At 41.4% G+C, this 19,933-nt stretch overlaps 1 protein-coding gene across 2 annotated transcripts in view; it reads right to left on the bottom strand.

Moving 5' to 3' along the window:
• ITPR2 (inositol 1,4,5-trisphosphate receptor type 2) overlaps positions 1–19,933 on the bottom strand; it is a gene marked incomplete at its 3' end in the record, with an annotated part of 242,672 nt that overhangs the window by 145,412 nt on the left and 77,327 nt on the right. For both annotated transcript variants that reach the window (XM_082280065.1, XM_082280066.1), the window contains 4 exons: positions 19,474–19,624; positions 4,783–4,976; positions 2,339–2,471; positions 1,405–1,462 (listed from right to left, as the gene is read on the bottom strand). In XM_082280065.1, coding sequence (XP_082136191.1) covers positions 1,405–1,462; positions 2,339–2,471; positions 4,783–4,976; positions 19,474–19,624 — 536 coding nt within the window. The remainder of the gene's footprint in view (positions 1–1,404; positions 1,463–2,338; positions 2,472–4,782; positions 4,977–19,473; positions 19,625–19,933) is intronic.

Below are 19,933 nucleotides of genomic sequence, written 5' to 3'. Positions count from 1 at the left end.
GCAGGAAGGAAATTATAAATATGACTTCAATGTATTTTATAAGGACTTCTCTCCTACAGTTACGTGCTGTTGCAGCAATCTGGTACCAGAATGGACACTGTGGAGCAGAAGTAAGTATCTACGAAATGTGTCAAACATTGTGATTAAAATCTGTAGTGCAAAAGCATTCACTTATGTCATGGATAAGTTGAGCCAGACTCATCCCCAATCCAAATTAAATGAAGTAAACTGCATTTCATCAGAGATTAATTTGACCCTTTCCTTTTCACTCCTTCCCTTTTCAGCTGCTATTAAAATTTCGCTTAAGAAAAAATATGATCAAAATTAGCAAGAATTGCCAAAAGCACCATATTTCTGGAATCATATTCATAATGTGGAACCGCAGAAAGGAGATTTACACTTAACATATCAAAGCAGAAATAATATTTCCAAGAAACCATTCGGTCTCTCTGTTCATTTTAAAGATGCAGATGCCAAGGGCTGTGTGTTGTTTTACATTATGGGAGTTCAGGAGGGGCCTGGAGGCATTACTTGTGCTGGTAAAGACTGAGAATACATGAGGGACTGAGAGAGGAAAGATCACAGTGCCCACATTGCAGATCCTTCTCCTCAGCTCCAAGAAAAACTTTAAAGTCTACGGCCTTGTCTAAATGGAATTAATTTTTACTGGTATAATTATTATTATACCCGTAAAATTAAACCAATATAGTGATAATGGTAATAACTCTCCAGTGTGAGTGTTTTCCATAAGTTTTTTTTTTATCTGTTCACAGCGTAGCTGAAATCCCTTCCTAAACTCTGCAAGCATAACTTGTCATCTACAGGCCTCTGGTGGTCTAGGAGATCATGGCAAGTGGTCCACTCCCGAACTGAGGAGTCACAGGAGAGATTACTGTTGACACAGTTTTCCCAGTGAGTTTGAACACCAAGAGCAATGGCACCAGGTCGTGTGGTCTATGAAAAATACTGGGGATCAACAGCAAGCTGCTGATCCGGGAAATTTGGGGCTGTGGCCATAAGGTACACCAGAAAAAGAGTCTTTTTTTAGCACCCATTTGAGGCATTATAAGATAAACAGAAAATTAGCCTCATACATCTGTACACCATTCCCCAGCTGCCTTTGGGAACATGATAAAAACTTTCTACCAACTCTCTTACAACTAAGAGGGTGGTCATTGCCAATCCCACAGCCATGCAGGCCAGCTGGGCTGTTTGCCTGATTGAAATCCAGGCCTTTCCTGGCACATTTCTGTTCAAGTACAGCTTATGAAATAACAAGCAGGCAAAGGAAGAGAAAGGGCTATGAAAATAAGCCCAGAATAAACAGAGATAGTCCATGAGAAATATAGATGTTAACAAAAAGATATATAAATATACATAGAGGTGAATCTTCAGAGAATATACCTGCCAGCAAACATGGTTTCAGCCTGAGCTGCAATTTCATCTATGTCAGGAACAATTGCTGTAAAAAAATCAGAAGAAAAAATTAAAAAAAAAAAAAAAGCAAGCCAGTAATCATCATTTAATCTGCATAGCAAAATGGAATTCTGTTCCTCTTTAGAGCAGATGGTATCAAGTAAAGGTCTACCTAGTCATTCCCCAACTACGCAAAACTTGCTTTCTGCAAGAGTAGCAGAGAACAAACAGGATATGGGGCAGAGTTAAATTGTGTATTACTGTTCCTAAGGAAGAGAACTGTAGTGATGAACCAAAGCCACAAAGTGCTAGGAGCTGTACTAGCCACCAGCAGTGACCCACAAATGACACAGATTATCAAACTTTTACATTTTTTGTTACATGAGCCAACCCCAATAAAGCATATACATGAACTTTAGAATATTTACCATAAGCCACTTCCCACACCATCATTTTGCTTTAGAATGGCTTTAATATAACTTATTACTTAAGACTTTAGTACCCCTGTATTATACATGTGCCCATCTCCAGCTAGAGCAATTCTCCCCTACTTGCAGGCATTCACACAAACCTTTTGAGCACTTCTGTGTGCATGGGAAGACTCCCTGGAAAACCAAATCATTCCTGTACCCCATTCACCTCACTTAAACCTGTTCTCATCCATCTCCATTCTCCATTTGCAGTATTTTGGGAAGAGCACGCATAAAAGAACAAAATATCATAGTGGGGGAAAAGGAATCACTTTTTTGTTAGAGGAGGACAGGCCAGCAAAAAAAAAAATCTGTGGAATTCCTTAAGATTTTTATTTTTTCACATGCTTTTCAACTTGCAGCAGCCTGTGTCTCTGTGCTGCAGTTAAGCTCAGTGTTCGCAGTTGCCTACCCAGAATTACTTTTCATTGAAAGGAAGTAGCAAGGTTTACCTGAGGCAGTCCCTGGTGTGTCAGATGGGGATGATGTAGAGCAATCAACGTTTTCAGTGTTTTCCCCAAACTCTCTCTTATAGATAGACAGCATGTAGGATATTCTGTAGTCCAGTCTAACACTGAGAATAAACTACAAGGAAAAAAACAGTGAAGTAAATTTATTAAAGTCCACTATGAAAAAACAATCCACTACATTCACCAGTTTTCTGTGATTTCTTTCTTTACCCTGCCCATACTGAGACATGTTGAACTCTACCCTGTGGATTGCTGAGTACCACTGGTTGTGTCCAGGGGCTCCAACACGCTGCCTTGTCCTCACTGCCTGAGAGCCAGATCAGAACCTTCAAACCCATACAGACACCAACTATTTCACATTACAGCTGGACTTCCAATGGCCCAAGAAGGCAAGGAGTGGAGTGGGATACATAGCAAGGCACAACAGGCTCAAGGCTCACCCTCTCAGATGCCTGACAAATGCCCTTTTGTTCCTCAGCTGTGAAACTGGAAACTCATACAGGAAAAATCCTAATTCAGAGCTGGAAGTGCTGTTTTTATATTGGAATAGTGAGGAAAATAACTAGACTGGGAGCATTAGTATCAAATTATGGGCTGACACTTATACACATGGATGCTTCTTACCCACAGGAAATGCAAGCACATAATCAAACACCTTTAAGATCATTTAACATATTTTACAACCAGTGGGGATGAAAGACATATGCTGAGTTTCCAAGGCTGAGGTGACAGGTGATCTGAAAGGTGACTTAGCAAATGGTAGCAACCTGTTTCTTTGATCTACAGCTAAAGCCAAACACGCTTCCCAGACCCACTGTAATACGATTTGTCTATTTTGGTTTCATGATTAAGTTACCCCACAATTGTACAAGCAAGATTTTTAAAAATAAAAATTTCCCAAGTCCATGTACAGTTGACTAAGTCTATCAGACCATCTGTTTAATTCTGCCTGAGGGCAGAATAGAAATCATAAGTTAAAAAGTCTTTACTTAAAGCAATAGGATATGTTGAGAATTAAATTACTATCAACCAAAATATTTCAGAGAATAGAATAGCTTTAATCACCATTGTACTTGCTATGCATGTTAGTACAATAAATCTAAAATATTCTTACTCACCTTTGAGACTAATAACACAGTAATGAAAGGTAATATGATTTAATTTAAGCCTTCTTCATTGCATTTTAAATGAAACTGAATTATTTTCTATTTCTTGTGGGCTAGGATCATATACATGCACATTTACTGCAATTCACCCAGCATATGACAACTTGCTTATCTGAAGTAATCTGACCATGTGACTAATCCTTAATTAACAAACCACAGATTAAGTAAGAAATTAGGATTTAGTGTTCTTCAATCCTGAGTGCTCTTGCACTGAATGTGCTGTGAAAAAGGAAAGATGAGACAAAATGTGATTCCCTCAGGGAATGCACAGGACAAGGTCCTGGAATCATCCTCCTAGGCATCAACCAGTAAAGCAGGGCAGTATGGAGAGAAATTCAGGCATAAAAACAAATGAAAATGAGAAGCAATACACATGAATGGTGTTATTTAGGTCATATAACTTCATAACACTTTGTCTTCCACTGTAAGTTTTAAACTAAAGGAGGCCTGGAACCAAAGAATGCCGTATTGAGTATATTCTGACAATTGATAGCCTTTCAGATGACAAGTAATTAGAGTCATCTAAATCATTTATGAGCAGTCAGAACAAATGGAATCCTTCAAAAGTGACATTGGTACCAACAAATCCAGAGAATTTATAGAAAACACTGAAACATTCCTTCAGGGCCTAAGCACTGCAGAATCCGGGATTCGATACAGAGCAAACGTGTGCCACTTCATTAACAGCACAAAGTGAAAACTGCATCTCAGGAGGCAGGCTGCTGTCACACAGCTTGTCAGGTCAGCTGGGAGAAAACCACAGCAGCCCACAGACTGTCCTCAGCCCAACAGTGGAAATCTGAAAGGCATTAAATGCGCCTCGAAAGTGCACAGCCTCGCACAACTTCAGTGGGGCCAGGGCCAATTCTGCCCTTCATCCAACTACTGCAACAGAGGGATCAAATGCTTAAATCAAGCAACCACTCCAGTGTAAAATGAGTGTGAAAGAAACTGGAAAGAGACATGCTGTCTTCAGGAAACATTAGTGAGGCAGATTAGAGGACAAGTTCTGTCCTTGCACAGTTACACTGAGAAAGTTTCTGTAGCATCCCATTCCTTCAAAAGTGAAGTTGCTACAACAGGGTGAGGACCACAACTGTACAGCTGTTCACACAGAGGAGCACCCTTCCTCATATCAAAGAGTTATTTCTACAATGAGCAGCCCAGTGAATAGTAAGAATGCAGGTAACAGAACTGGCCACTGTGTGAATAAAGAACCGTGAAATGACTGCTGTGTAATATTTCACCCCTCATTACTACCTGCAAAATCTCAATGATTTTCAATTTGGTGTCCATTACGATCACATCTTCACTGTCTGCAGTGCTGGCTTGCTTGCTTGGGTGAATGCTTGGCTGGATGTCAGGGGTACTGATGGGAAATACAGACCCTCTGCTCAGCACCATTTGAGTCATCATCTCTCCTACCCCATGGATGGTCCTCATGACGTTGTTCCCTGTGCATTAAACAAAAACACAGACATATTTGCTAGGAGTAAAGCACATTTACAAAGCTAGATGTCACACACACACCCCCATGTTGTCAAACCCCTTTCCAGTCTCAAGAGGCATATTGAAAAAGAAGCCCTCAGTTCCTGAATTCATGCAAATTACCCAATTAGGCAGAAACTTTCTACGCTGATTTTCCAAGGTATCACTTCTTACAGGTCAATAGATGGTAAATATGCCAAGACATTTCCATTTGTTAACATGCTCAACAAATGACAAAAAGTAGAGCTAAAGAAATCTCAACCATTCCTTTGCCTGAAGGTGTATTATCCACATCTAAGACAATTTCTTAAAGAGGTTTGTTTAACCTGTTTTTACGAATATTTGCAAACTGAGTGTTGCATATCCAGTATTACAGAGCATCCCTAAGCAAGCAATTCCATTACCTGACTATGTTTAACATTAGAAAACTTTTATTGGTATTTTATTAATACCATCTATTGCTGCAATTTGCAGACACATTGAAAGAGAGTAAAGAGATGAGGCTATGTCAGTCTGATCAGTCTCTCTGTGTGGTTCAAATGACAGGCCACAACCCAAACCCAACTGACACAACCAGCCAACCATGCCCCTTCAAAAAAAAGTCCCAGGAGAATGCCAGGCTTGAAGGCTGTCCTGAAGGTCAAACAGGTATCTGTAATCACAGTGTCCTTTGTAAGTTATTCATGAGTGAAAAAATGATTTTACACTTACGTGATGAAACCTTTGTCCAGTCTGGTTGCAATGGTACCTATCACTGTAAAATCTACAAGAAATACCATCTGTTCCCACAGATTATACTGGTCTTTATGGTGAATTTTGATGGGAAAAGCATCTCAGTGAATCAGTAACTTCCTTGCAAGGGTGGGGACAAGAAAGCATGAGAATATCGTGCTACCTACCTACATGAGTTAGTTTCCTTTCTTGCAAAGCACAGATAGGAATGAATGGAGGAAAGGAAAGGAATGACAGCATCTCTTCACAGGAAGAGTGCCAAAACCTAGACTATGCTAAGGGCGAAGAAAAGACTGAAGGAAATGTAGCTTTGCTGAGAGAAGCCTGAATAGTTCTTATTTGTTCCTTAGCACGCTTTAATCACCATGCCATGGCCAAGCTTTCACACTGAAGAGACCCTCTTCCCAGATAATCTGCTGTAAAAAGCCAAGGCTGGATTTTATTTTGTTGGCAAAATCCTCCTCTTATTCCCTTCTTTCTTCAATCCATATAGCTCAACTACTGCGTGTAGGGAAAGAGGATGCCTTCAGCCCTGACTTTAAAAGGGAAACACACAAAGAGTTCACTTTTTCAAAGTGAATGAGGCAGATTAGTGTCAGGTTTGAGGTCCCATTCCGCATCTGGTCTGGTGTGCAATCACTCTGAATCAGTCTTTTGAAAATAATACTTCAAGTCCCTACAAAAGAGAGGGGAAAAAATGTACTTCTGACTTTGCATGATGTCAGGGAAAAAAACCTAGAAGTCAAACTACAGGCTGGTTCCTCACATTAGGCAGGCACAGGAAGTTCTAGCTGCTTACACAGGCATAAAGCAAATAAAATCATCAGAAATACCCTTCATGACACAAAATGAAAATGGTGTGTTTTCCTTTCAAATCAAGTAAAATAACACAGGGAATAACATAGGATGGATATCTCCCACTCCCCAACCTCTTTCTCCCAGTGTGTGTCAGAGACTGAAATAGTTCATGCCCCAAACATTGATACAAAGCTTTGCTCATTATAAAGAAGCTACAACCAAAAAAGCCTCCCTGAAGAGTGGGACTTTGAACTGAAAGTCAAACTGTTGATTAGATAAAGGGATATGCATTGTTTAATTATTTCAGGCTGAGGGAAAGGTATGCATCCACAAAAGGCCAAAGCCACCAGCTGCAACTATCCCCAGCTGAGTTTGGGGTGAGGGGTGAGAGCACAGCTCACAGAAGCCAGGTTTACACAGACTCTCCCCAGCCAAGGGGGGAGGAGGAGGTTTTGGGTGCATGGTGCAGCCTCTGGTGAGAGGCAGTGAACACCCATCCTCCAATTACACAAACTGGCCCAGCTGTGGAACCCCCATCCCCACAGGGCACATCCACGGGACTTTCCCGTGAGAGGCTCGGCCCCACAGGGCTGCACGTGGTGCAACAGACCCAGAGTCTGCTGTGAGAGACTGACCCCACCCCAGGGGGACATGGCTGGACATGCCCACCCAGCCTGAGCATGTACACCCATGGGACTCTGGGCCTTCTGGGGGACCTTCACCACCGAGAGACCAGCTGGGGAGGATCAACAAACATCGTTGGGATGCACGGAGTGGTGATAATTTCCTTATTCTGTCCCTGTCACTCTTTCTGTCCCCCCCACCTGTTTTCTACTTCTTTCTTTCTCTCTCTCTCTCTCTCTCTCTCTCATATTTACCACCAAATAAAACCCTTACTATGGTCACTAGCATATGGTCTCGTTTGCACCTTAATTCAGGCAGAGGAATTTCTAAGAACATTAAAACTGGATCATAACAGTGTGTTAAACAAGTATTTGCATTGACCACCACTCAGTGCACCTGTGCAAAGCTACAGTACTACATGGAGGACCTTCAAACCCTGAAAGCACCTTCAGTAAAACCAACATTTTGCATCTTCATCTTCAAACCATGAAATAAATGACATCATCTATTTCACTCTGTCCTTAATGCTGACAGATAAGCCTTCAACAAGACCTGTAGCTTGGGCAGCTGCATCATGGCCTGTAATACGCCTGCCATACATCTCATTTGAGAAGTTATCATCATCTCTCACAACATCATTTCAAAATCCCTTTTGCTCAGTTGTGCAGAGGGAAATATAAATAGAGGGCATTTGGAAAGCTCGGGAATTCTTTAAAAAACAACTTCAGTCATTGGGGCTAATGATAAGGAAACCACTTAGGTCTAAGACAAGTCCAGAAGATATTCTTCTCAATAACAAGATACAACTGCAGTTTGTCCCAAATGAGGCAGAAGAATTCCACTTCATCTTGAAAAGTTCCTTCACACCCTTCAAAACTGAAGTCTACCTGGTGTAAAGCTAACAAAAAATTTAGTTACTGTCTTTTGGACAAGAGATCAGACAACATCTTGGGTGGACCTCATGTTCTTGGAGAAAGAAAGCTGGGATTTTGCCTAGACCATATCTTGCTTATTTTTCTTCTATTACTGGGGCGCTGCACAGGCATGGCAGGGGATAGGATTCAACTCCTTCTGTGGAAAAGGAATTACTCACTGTCTCTGCATTTCAGGATGACCTCCATAAATGAGTAGATCATGTTTTCCACCTCTAGGAAGGACAGTGAGAGGTCTGAAATAGCAAGGACTGTGAGGCACTCAGCTAATGTGATACTGGAGCCTAGAAGAGCATCTAAGAAATAAAAAGAAATGAGGTGACTGCTGTCCTTTCCTGTTACCCACAGAACACCAGTGGTCAAAGGTGACACAAACCAGTGAGAGGCAGCTATGAACCTGCTTCCCAACACCATCAGTAAAATAAGGATAAACCCTTTGTCCACACATTCCTTCACTATTGACCTTCATGCAACTGATCTCAAAAGATAGAGGCAGGAAAGTGAAGGAGAATTAAGGTGGTACTTATTATCCCTGCCATTTCAAACAGCATTTCATTAATGCATAGGAAAGGATTTTAGTAAGAGAAAAGACTACTTAATCCAGTTCAGTATTTACAACTGAAATGGGTAGTGATTCAATACTGCATTATTTCTGTCAATAACAGCAGGGAGACAAGCTGTCATCTTGGAAAACTTTTTAACCAACTGCTTGATGCTGACTATAATTTTCAGTTAATTCAGAGCAGGCTTGGGGAGAACATTCCCAGAGTTAAAATGCTGCAGCAACTGGAGCAATTCAGCATTTCTTTTCAAGAAAGATATTTCAACAACTATGTTTTGCAGGATGCTGATGAAATGCAACCCTCTCCAAGGAGCAGACAGCAGTCAAGCAGCACATTCATGGATGGCAGTGAAGCAGCTAATGTGTCTCAACACCGAGAGGAGCTGCTCTACTTTGTGAAAGAAGCCATGGAGGTATTTCATGTACATAAGAAGTGGGCAGAAACTTCTCTTCCAAAAGATCCCCCAGTAATCAGCACTGGTGATGCTCAGTGTTGTCTGTCGAGCCTTGGAAACCTGGATTGTGTTAAGCACAGATTTAAATCTGTCCCTCACAAGCATGAAGGGCCAGCAGCAGTCTTGCTTGAGCACAGTTATCCCAGCAGGGAAGGGTGTGCTTCCCTGAGGTAAGGCATGCAGGAAGGTTCCTGCGGCTTAAAAAGGAACTGGCTCTCTGTCAGCTAAGCCTGCAACAATGCAAGACAAAATACACTGGCTCAATAAAAGAGATTTAAGTTCTTAGTACATGTGCACACAATGACTAAAATAAGGGAGCTCTGATCTTAGTCACATCTCCAACATGCTTCCTGAATACCAATGATCAAGGAAAAATTAACTTACTGCCTCTGCTAGTTAACTGAGCTAAATCAGGAGAGAGAGCAAGTAGATGTGAACACTGATTACTTTTATGTGCACTTTGCTAGAGATAAGTGAAGAGAAGCCTGAGCTGTGCCTCCAAATGGTAGTGCCACCCTTAACCTGCTGACCTCATCTTGGGCTGTTTTCTTCGAGGTCAAGGTACAAACATTTATATATGGCTGTGAAGCATGGCAGGGAGAGAACAGTCCTTGCACTGTTGTGAGGTGCTAATGTGTGCAACCAACCACTTCTCTCAGCAGCAAACTGCTGCAGAAGTGCTCATAGGCGTGACTGACCAACAGAGGAAAAGAATGCGAGGAAATCTCCTTGAATCTTTTTCCAATTTTCCCTTCTTCTCTGTTCCTCCCTCTGCCAAGACAAGTCAGATGCCAAAAGCCTTCCATAAGCAGTGGACCCATTAGAAATGTCTCCTATTGAATGTACAGTCTCAACAAGATTAGTCAATGGAAGAGTGAATTCGCTACGCACAAGTGGTAATTTAAAGGCGCTGAAGATTGACAGACACTGAAAGAAGAGGAAAGAAGAGAATGCTTGTCATGTTTTGAATAGACAACTGTGCATCTCCTTTTCATTACTTTTTATTACAGTGATCACAACTTCCTAATGAGTATCAGTTTCTGTCACAAAACTGTAGCACATAATCTCATACAATTTGGCACGATTGACAACACAGCGGCCTCTCTGAGAAGAAAGGCTTTTCAGAGGAGTCAATTATGGGAAAAAAATAACAACCACCCAAGTAATCGAAACAGTAGATAATTTGACACTTCATTTTCTACATAAACATATTTTCTTGATAAGTCATTTACTGGTTGCAAAAATTCTAAAAGCAGAATATAAAAGTAAACAACAATCTGCTATGCAATACAGTATGGATGGTAAGTGACAAAATACCATATTCAGTAAGAAAAACAACTGTCAAAGGCAGCTGGCAATTCATGCCTTTTCTTCCAATTGTTCCCAGCCCATTGCTATGGAGCATCCTCAGTTTGCTCTCCAGGACCCACAGAATTCTGGATATTTCACACACAGTGAAGAGAACTGTGCAGAAGATGAGGGTAATACTCAGTGGAAGTCTCAAAGGCTGGCAGATCCCCTTAGAGCCAGCAGTCCTCTGCTCCACAGAAATCACCAAGGGATGCCAGGGAACCAACATGCAGCCTTGTTTATTTAAAAATTAACTACAGGCACCTGCTCTGGTCCCTAGTTGCCATGGAGGGACAGAGCCTGCTCTTACTACCATTGCTGTTCAGTCTTCCTCAACACAGAGGGGTGAAAGATGCATTCCTAGGACTCCATTTTGAAAACTGCTCAGCTCTTTTTAGCTTGAACAGTTTCCCACCATGTTCATCTCCCTACACAGAAATTTTAAAAGTGCCCATATTTTCAAAAGGATTTTTACTCCCAGCAGCTTTCATTAGGGATGGGATCAGCTGGATCCTCAATGCTTCTGAAAATTAAGTACCTAAATGGGAGCTGCCACATAGAATCACAGAGTGGTTAGAGTGGGAAGGGACCTTAAAGATCACCCAGTTCCAACCCCTTTGCCATGGGCAGGGACACCTTCCACCAGGTTTCTCAGAGCCCCATCCAGCCTGGCCTTGGACACTTCCAGGGATGGGGCAGCCACAGCTTCTCTGGGCAACCTGTGCCAGGGCCTCCCCACCCTCACAGGGGAACAATTTCTTCCTCATATCCATTTTAAAACGCCTCTGTGTCAGTTGGAAGCCATTCTCCTTGTCCTGTCACTCCATGCCCTTGGAGTAAATAGTCCCTCCTCATCTTTCTTGTAGGTTCCCATCAAGTATTGAAAGGTCTGATCAGATCTTCAGGAGATCTGTTAATGACCAGAAAAGACAAATGTATGTGCATTCACTACCCCAACAACCTTCATTAACCTGTCCATAAAAATCAAATATATTATTCAATCTTGCTTATAAAAAAAAAAGGAGGTGAGGGAAGGAATCAAAGGTTTTACAAAAATGTGACAAGTCTCACATGGTCTATGCAGTTATTAAGTTATAGAAACAACTCTCTGATGTCATCAAACCTGAGAATGCTTTTGATTAGGAGACCTGACACTTCAGCCAGCACACAGGACCTTGTCTCAACCCATGTGTTAGTGTAGGTGCGTTCAACCAGGTTTTAAGACAGTATTCACAAGAGCAAAACTCCAAATGTCCTTGGCTTTGTGGATTGCAGTGAGATCTATGCTATTGCTCCACCAAAAGCTTCCAAAAAAAGCTTCAGTGCCATCTTAAAGCATACAACACCACCAGTCCTCGGGGATCCTCCAGCAGGGAACCATGTGTGCAGCTATGTCTAAATACCAAGGGCAAGATTAAGAATCCAGTGGCAGCTTTAGCTCTGCACTTCTTTGCTGATTTGGCTACATTGCTTCATGCAATTTAATTTTTCTGCATGAAAAGTTACAGCCATTTTAAGGACATACAATAACAGCACTTCACTACCTAAAGGAACACATTTTATTTCAAACGCTTTAGAGGTGTATATTATTTGCCAGAAGCATTAAAGCCTTACAGCTCTGTTTGTGAAAGAGGTATTAATTTTTACAGGTTTTCTGCAGAATTTCTTCATAAAGACTTCAGAAGCTACCATAAACAGGCCAAGAATCACGCTTTATGTCTTCATTAAACCATTTTTCATCTCTCAATAACTGGCTGACCTCAGGTAATGCTTAAGAAAACCTAATGCACGGCATTAAGGACACATGGTGAGGTATCCCTTCTATATTTTATAGTCCTCAGAATTAATGAGGCAAAACAAAGGGAAAAACTTACAATATGCCATGCACGTACATTTGCTACCCAGCCCCTGAGTGAATCTGGCCACAACATATCCACAAGCCCTCCCTTTTTATAGACAAACTCTCAGCTGCCCAGCCATGGTGAAACTCCACCAAACTTCACCTTCTCCAGACATTCTGCAGGTTTTTGCCTATCCCCAAAACCACAAAGCAGTGTCAAGCATGGCTTTTATGCCCCAGACATTAGTCCAAGGAAAAAAAAAACGTGTATCAGCATGCTGGCCTTGAGGGTAAAAAGCACCATGGGAATCAAGTCTCCTAGCTGAGTTACATCTGTAAGACAGATATTGATTCCTAGAAGAGCAATGGTCTCTGGAATCCCATTAATGCACAGGTCTTATGATGAGGGAAAGAATAAGGGGGAAAGAGAAATGGTTCATGGCACAGAATTAAGCTCTCAGACTGACCTCCCCTTTGGTCTGGCAATACTTTGCACTGAACAGCAGCTTCTTTGTAGAATCTGTGACTTACACAGTTAACTTTCCTTTTTCCTCTTATAACCTTTCTTTTCTTGTAAACTGCTGGTATAAATTATTGCTCCAGTCTGCCAGGCAGCCACTGCCTCATTAGCCCTGCTAATCAAAGTATGCCTCAAAGAAGACACTGCAAATTGTTAACTAGACAAAAGTTCAGGTAACAGACATGAATGCAGGGCTGAGAAACAATCGAGTAATTTTTAATAGTCTTGGATGAAACCTGGTGCTTCTTGGACACAGAGGACCCATAGGAACCACAGAAAAGGCAGGTATAGTCCTGTTCTCAACCCTCAATGGCCTCACTGGTGCTTCCAGTCACTGTGCACCTCTACTTGCAGCCAAAAGGGCTGGCAGAAAACGTGATCTAACTGGAGCTGGAGCTGTCACAGCAGCAGAAGTCTGGACAAGAGTCCCCTGACACACAGAAACACAAGCACTCCCTGCAGAGAGAAGGCAGCAGACCTCACCAGCGCTGAAGACTCCAGGAGAAGGCGAGGCTTCCCCTGTTCTGCCCCCTGGCAGGATGGAACCTTGAGTCCCTTCGGTCTGCAGGAGGAACACACCACCAAGACAAAAGGTGACAATCCCAGGCACAGCATGAAGCAGCTGGGATATCTGACCACCAGTTTAACAGGTAAAAAGAGGCATCTCCTCAGGCAGTTGTGGGCAACACATTTAACGTGAGAATCACAGAGGTGGGAGCAATTTAACTTTATTATAGGCAGTTTTTAAAACCTGCTTTTGCAAAAAGACTGAGCAAAGGAAACCAAGAGACTCCCACTCATGTCAGTGGACAGTGGCTCAGGAAAACTGTAGAGAGACAGACACACTCTGCAGATAACTCAGAAAACCACTGAGGGCTTTTTAAGCTGGTGCCCAGAACTGTGAACTGCACTCCAAGACATATGCAGCTCATATTCAAGGATGTATTTCCTGGCATGTCATTATTCTTATTCCCAAACAACAGTAACTAAACAGCACTGAGCTGCATGGCAAATGTGTAGCTTACCTGGTGCTACTACCATGTTGCTTGCTCTTTCAGACCTGACATATGCCATAGTTGCATGGTTTGACTAAAATCAGCTATTTGAAAGAGCAAATAGCACCTAGAGAAAGATGTGCATTTTAATTCACAAAGAATAAATTAGCAGTATTGGACAAGACAGATTGGCTCCTTACTCTGGAATGATACAGCAGGGTGCACTTACTAGGAAAGCAACGACTTTACCTTTTAATTAAAACTGCAAGAGATTATAATGTTCTTGAAAGGTGCCGGAATGACAGCACTACTAAATGAAATCCTCATTTTCTCCTTAAGAAAAAAAATGCCTCTTTAGGATACAGGTAGTATATTTTGTATACCCCATATATTTTTTTTTAGAATCTAAAAGGGAAAAAAAAGAAACAGAAAACAGCTTCAAATATCCACAAAAATAATTCAAAGCTAAGACACACTGACCAAAACAAACAAAAAAAGAAGTTAGTTGCAAGATTTTCAAGTCAATTCATTTTTAGGGTGCAATCTAGATAAGAATTTTCAAAAATATACATCCTTACTTTTTACAGGATCTTGTCTCATAGATGTTTCTTAGCCAACTTTCCCCAATCTGTCTTCATCAAATAAGGTCACACATGAAAACTACATGCACACTAAATTTAACTCTGGTTAAAGTAACCTACAGTGGCATTAAAATTAACCTTTCTAAAGGAAGTAAGGCTTAACATTTACAAAAATATAAGGATCAACAGGACAAGGGGCAGTGGCTTCACACTGACAAGAGCAGGTTTAGATTGGATATGAGGAAGAAATTGTTCCCTGTGAGGGTGGGGAGGCCCTGGCACAGGTTGCCCAGAGAAGCTGTGGCTGCCCCATCCCTGGCAGTGTCCAAGGCCAGGCTGGATGGGGCTCTGAGACACCTGGGATAGTGGAAGGTGTCCCTGCCTGTGGCAGGTGGGTTGGAACGAGATGATCTTCAAGGTCCCTTCCAGTCCAAGCCATGCTATGATTCTGTGATCTTTTTAGAATCTTTGCCAAACCAAGACAGAGAAACCCACAGAAAACATCAAGGACTACCTCAGCCACCAAGGTGGCTCCAAATTTAAGCAAAGGATAGAAAAGGACATCTTAAAGTTAAAGGTTAATTAAGTCTTTATGCAACTTCCACTAAGCCTAAAAATACATCCCATTTTGCAGACTTGCCTCAACAGTTCAACACTTGTCATATATAATTCCTTACTTAACAAGTAGTTTTACTGACATAAGTGGGTGTACTTAAGAAATAAATATTAAACAGGGAAGAAGACTCAAGACTGCTGGTTGAAAATTTGGTTGTTTCAATTCTGAGCTGCACACCTCCAGGAAAGCTTTCCACAGCCAAGACTCACCACATTCCTCCACCCATCATTAATATGTTTCCCAGATTCCTGACTAGAGTTTTCACAATGTGGACTGGTCAAGCCAGTCAGGAATCCAGCTCACCAGTTCCCTACGACTTCACATTACCAGAATCAGATGTTAGAAGCTTTTGTTGCTACTGACCTGGAATAATGGAAAGCCAGCATAACCCATCTGTCCCCAGATTTATTCAGCACTGATTTTCTCACAGAAATCAATACATTTTAAGAAAATTAAAATATAAAACTTATCATGTAACATATATAGATTCTGACCAAAATTCTTAACTTCTACAAAGGGGCTACCTTCTATCTACTGCAGCTGCAGAATAGGAATTACATGACTTATCCATTTGGGCAAACCTCTTTTCAAGTAATTTTTCTTAGAACCTGAAAATAACTGCATTTCTGAATTGGCATAACTATTGACAAAATCTTGTTGTTAAATATACATTTACTATCAATCTATGCAAATTTACACTTAGATAGTGATGAAAATTAAAATATACAGAACCTAAGCTGGTATTCAGTAGCACTTTTTCTACAGAAGATTTACAGGATCACGCCCCTAATGCTTGATAAAATTTAAACATATTTGTTTATACCAATAAACTGTCAGTCTCAGGCATCATGACTGGCTTTCAGTGTTTGTCAAAACCAGAGTCTAGAGCTACACTTCAAAGCTCTAAGCTCAAGGAATGAAATACATGTTCTTACTGAATTAAAGCTTATGCCTAGACATTTGTGATCCCTGACTGGAAGCTTTAAAAAACATGCAACCAACAAACAAACATAAAAACCCAAACAAATCCCCACTACTTCTGTAAACTCCAAAATTAATCATTTACTTCTATACATTCACAATATATACACAAAATCACAACAGAAACAATCTTATCTTTTTGTTTGCTTGCTTAAAGAATGTAATGATTTTTGCAACTCAAGGAAGCTATTTTTTCTTTAAAAAGGAGCTATGTTAACCTGCACATCCCTAGAGTAACAATGTGTTGGAGGGACACCTACCTGCAATATTCTGCAAAGGTTTGGTATGAATGTTAATGAATGTTATAAGCATTGGATCTGCCAGAGAGGATGCTGCAGTCTGGAGGGATATGGGAGAGTGGAATCTGACCTCCTCTAAAGGCAAGAACTCACCCTCACCCCCACCTGACTGGAGAGAGGGCTCCCACCATCCTGAGAGAGGTCAGGGAACAATCCATCTGTCTATATTTAATGGAATTTATGAATAAGAAAACATCTGCTGGAAAAAATCGACAGACCATTCTAAGTTTAGCAAATGCCATCACATTTTCCAAAATCTAAAAAAGCCTAGACTGAGATAATTTCTACTTTAATCCTTTTTAATAGCCTAAGAGAACTGTATTATAAATTAAAAGAGACAATAAGAAGCCAGGACAGGTATCTAATAAAACAACTAACGTGTTCTGAGCAACACAGTTTTATAAGAGAGGATATCTGTGTAAAAAGGGAAGGGAAACCCTTGGTGTATAGTTTTATAATTACTATAAAACTGAAAACCAGTGTATACCTACAGCTTTGCATGGTGGACAGTCCTTAGTCTCAGAGTGAGGGGAGATCTAGGAAAAATTCCCAAGACCAATTTCTATGCTTGCCTGTTCATTCCTCAGGATCCCCAGGATAAGATGGATCCAGACTCCACATGACCTAGGCAACACCCCTACTTCTAGACTCACCCTTAGGATCATCTACAGTCCAACACATGCAGAGGCCCAGAAGTTCCAGCCCAGCACCACCCCTCAGTGGTTCAATGTGCAGCTAAAGGGATGCTGATTGATTCTTGTGTGGTTCTCCTTAATGAAAAGTGCTCCCCTGTTCTGCTTGAGTAATGTGATTTTCGGATGTGAAATATGTTCTTTGAACATGAAGTTCTATGAGCTGGATGCTCAAAAATAGTGAATAGGAGTTATTTAATTGCTTAAACTTCATCCTTGTGACACATGTGTCTTTACAGCTCGTGGGTAGGTGAGTTTGCACCTCTAGGGAAAGCAGGAGGAAAGGCAAGGTGCTCAGACACAGCAGTTAAATATTCAGGATCATTCTGCCTCAAGTGCAAAGTGAATGCACCATTTATGTGGTTTATATCTTCTCAATCAGAAAGGAAAAGGGAGGTTGAAGAAAAGAGCTGACCATCCAAAGACATCCTTTTCTTTTACAAAGACTGTAGAAGGCCTCTCCAGGAAGTCTTACAGCTATTTCTACATAAAAATACTTTGTCTCGCCACAGCAAAGTTTCAGTGCCTGTTCTTAAGTCTAGACAGCACAGCCAATACCTCCAGACTCCTGTAAGATTGCAGACAGGACTGATAACAGTCTGCACCAGCAAAAAAAACTCTCCAAAGCAATGGGCTTTCTAGACACAGAGTTAGTAGAAAAAGGGGGGAAATCCCAACCAAACAAACCAAAACAACTCACAGGTAATTACCAAAAGAACATCCCTAGATTGTCACATCCTGACCTGAACTGGTCAGTGTTTGAAAGGCATGGAGACAGTTACAAGCAGGAAAGAAATTTAAATAATCTGTATAAAGGCTGAAGCTAATCAAAAAAATCACACCTTTGTTCTGTGCCTTTTTTTCTGAAAGAACATGAGACAAAACCATGTTTCTGACAAAAAGTTTCCAACAAGGCTCCAGTACATGGTTGAGCATTAATAAAAAGGCTACTGAGCTTCCATTTGCATGGTGGTGCCATTTGCAGCATTCCTTCACACTCATTTATTTCAAAGCAAATTCATTGATTTGCATGGAACTGCTAAGGAAATTCATATAACTGAGAGCAGGTCTGTTTGCACTTAATGGGTGGTTCCTTCCTCTCTTACATAGCTTGAAAGGAAAGCCTTCAACAGAAATAAAAGGGAATTAGGGACAAAACATGATTTTATGGGTAATGAATGTGAGTAAAAACACTGAACAAGATGTATAATCAGGATTAAAGGCTTGGGCAGAGTGAGAACTAAGCAGAAGAACCACATCTGCATGTCCCATGTTGCCAATATGCCAAGATTGTGTCTGGAGTCAAACTGTGTCCAGAGCCATTTAAGAAGAGAGTCTGCAATGCAGTCTTTCAGGGACAAAAAAGGAAAACATAATTCCAAGTGTCTGGGCATACTGTCTTTTCTCTAGTGCTGAGGAGGGACTGCAGCCAGCTACAGCATGACTTGGTGTGGACTGCATTGCAGGAAAGACTTCCAGAGGGTTTCAGTAAAGTCTGGCAGTGATGGAGGGAAGATCAAGAGAACCAAGCATATGACTTCTTGGTTCAGAGATGACAATGACAGTCTACACCTCTCCAGAGTATGTGAACCTCAAAGAAGAAAAAAGTTGTGAAGGACAGCACACTCCTGCAGGGCATCTGTGGGAGTGACTGAGCAAAATGATGATTAGAAAACTCAAGGCTGGGAAAAGGCCTCCCAGAGAAAACACAAAATAATTGTTTCCAACAAGACAGCTCATCCATTTTGGTGCTGTGAGCCAGCTGGCTGGCAACATCAGCTACATATTAAAACAGAATTTGCCATCAGTGAGTCTCCGGGACCCTCAGCCCACATGACTGTCACACCTCTCTTCCACTCACACAGGAAAACTGAACTGCTATGTTTCAGCATCTTCCTGGTATGCTCATTCTTCAACCCAGTTTTAAACCATGGTAGAAAAGGCAGTGGGACATACAGAGTAGTCCTGGGGTTGTCAGAGAGGCACTGTGGTCTGGGTTCAAACAAGAATATTCTAAGATGACAAACACAGGCAGAGGATTGCCTCCTCTGGACTTGCATCAGCTACTTCTGCCACTGTGGGACCAGGACCATCTCATTCGCCCTTTCAGTGAAGTGCTAAGAAGACTAACAAACACCTGTGCCACAGACAAGCCACCATAATCCCTGTGCCCAGGCAAATGCTGCTTGAACTTCCTCAGGATGTTCAGTGCAACAGGCACTGAGCTTTAGAACCAAATTTGAAAGTTCCAAATAAGCAAAGGAGGAGCAACCCCAATGCAGTAGCCACAAGTCATGAAGGATGCAGCTCTGTTCAAAAAGGTTCCCTTTTAGCTGATCATCTTAATGTCCCCTGCAATGCATTCCTGTAGGAGGGCTTATGTGTGAATACAGAACCTTGAAAGAACAATGTGAAGTTCCATACATTATTTCCAACTTAAAAAGCTAATTATCCACTGGAATAACAGTCTTTGCTGCTTATCTCACCTCCATCCTGAAACTTGCTCAACCTTTCGAAGTAGGATGATATGGGAACTTGAACAATATCTAGAATTGCCAGCAGCGTCCGGGTCAGTCTGAGAAGCTCACTAAAACTATAAAAGCCAAAGTATATGAGGTTTCGAGCCAGATGTACCACCTATGAGAAAAAGAAATTAAAAATGAAGGAAGTACTGACAGCCTTTGTGGTTTTCGGTTGCATTTCACACAGCAGCTTCCAGAGAGATTCAGATCTTGAGTGCATTCAAACTAGCACAAGTCTTCCCACTGGTTTTTGGACTGAGGCCAGTGACATTAAATGTTTGTCAGGATTAGACAAAGCAGTTGGTCAGTCAGGTTACAGCAGACAGCAAAACCAAGGTAGGATTTAGGAAGGCTTGGGAGGATACAATTGCATCTGTGAAAATATGTAAGATCAAGAAGAAATACTCCAGAAATTATTTAAAGA

The sequence above is a fragment of the Coloeus monedula genome (genome assembly GCF_965178545.1).
Source record: "Coloeus monedula genome assembly, chromosome: 4".
NCBI lineage: Eukaryota > Metazoa > Chordata > Aves > Passeriformes > Corvidae > Coloeus > Coloeus monedula.
The sequence above is the reverse complement of the archived record's forward strand: the minus strand, read 5'-3'. Positions and strand labels throughout refer to the sequence as shown.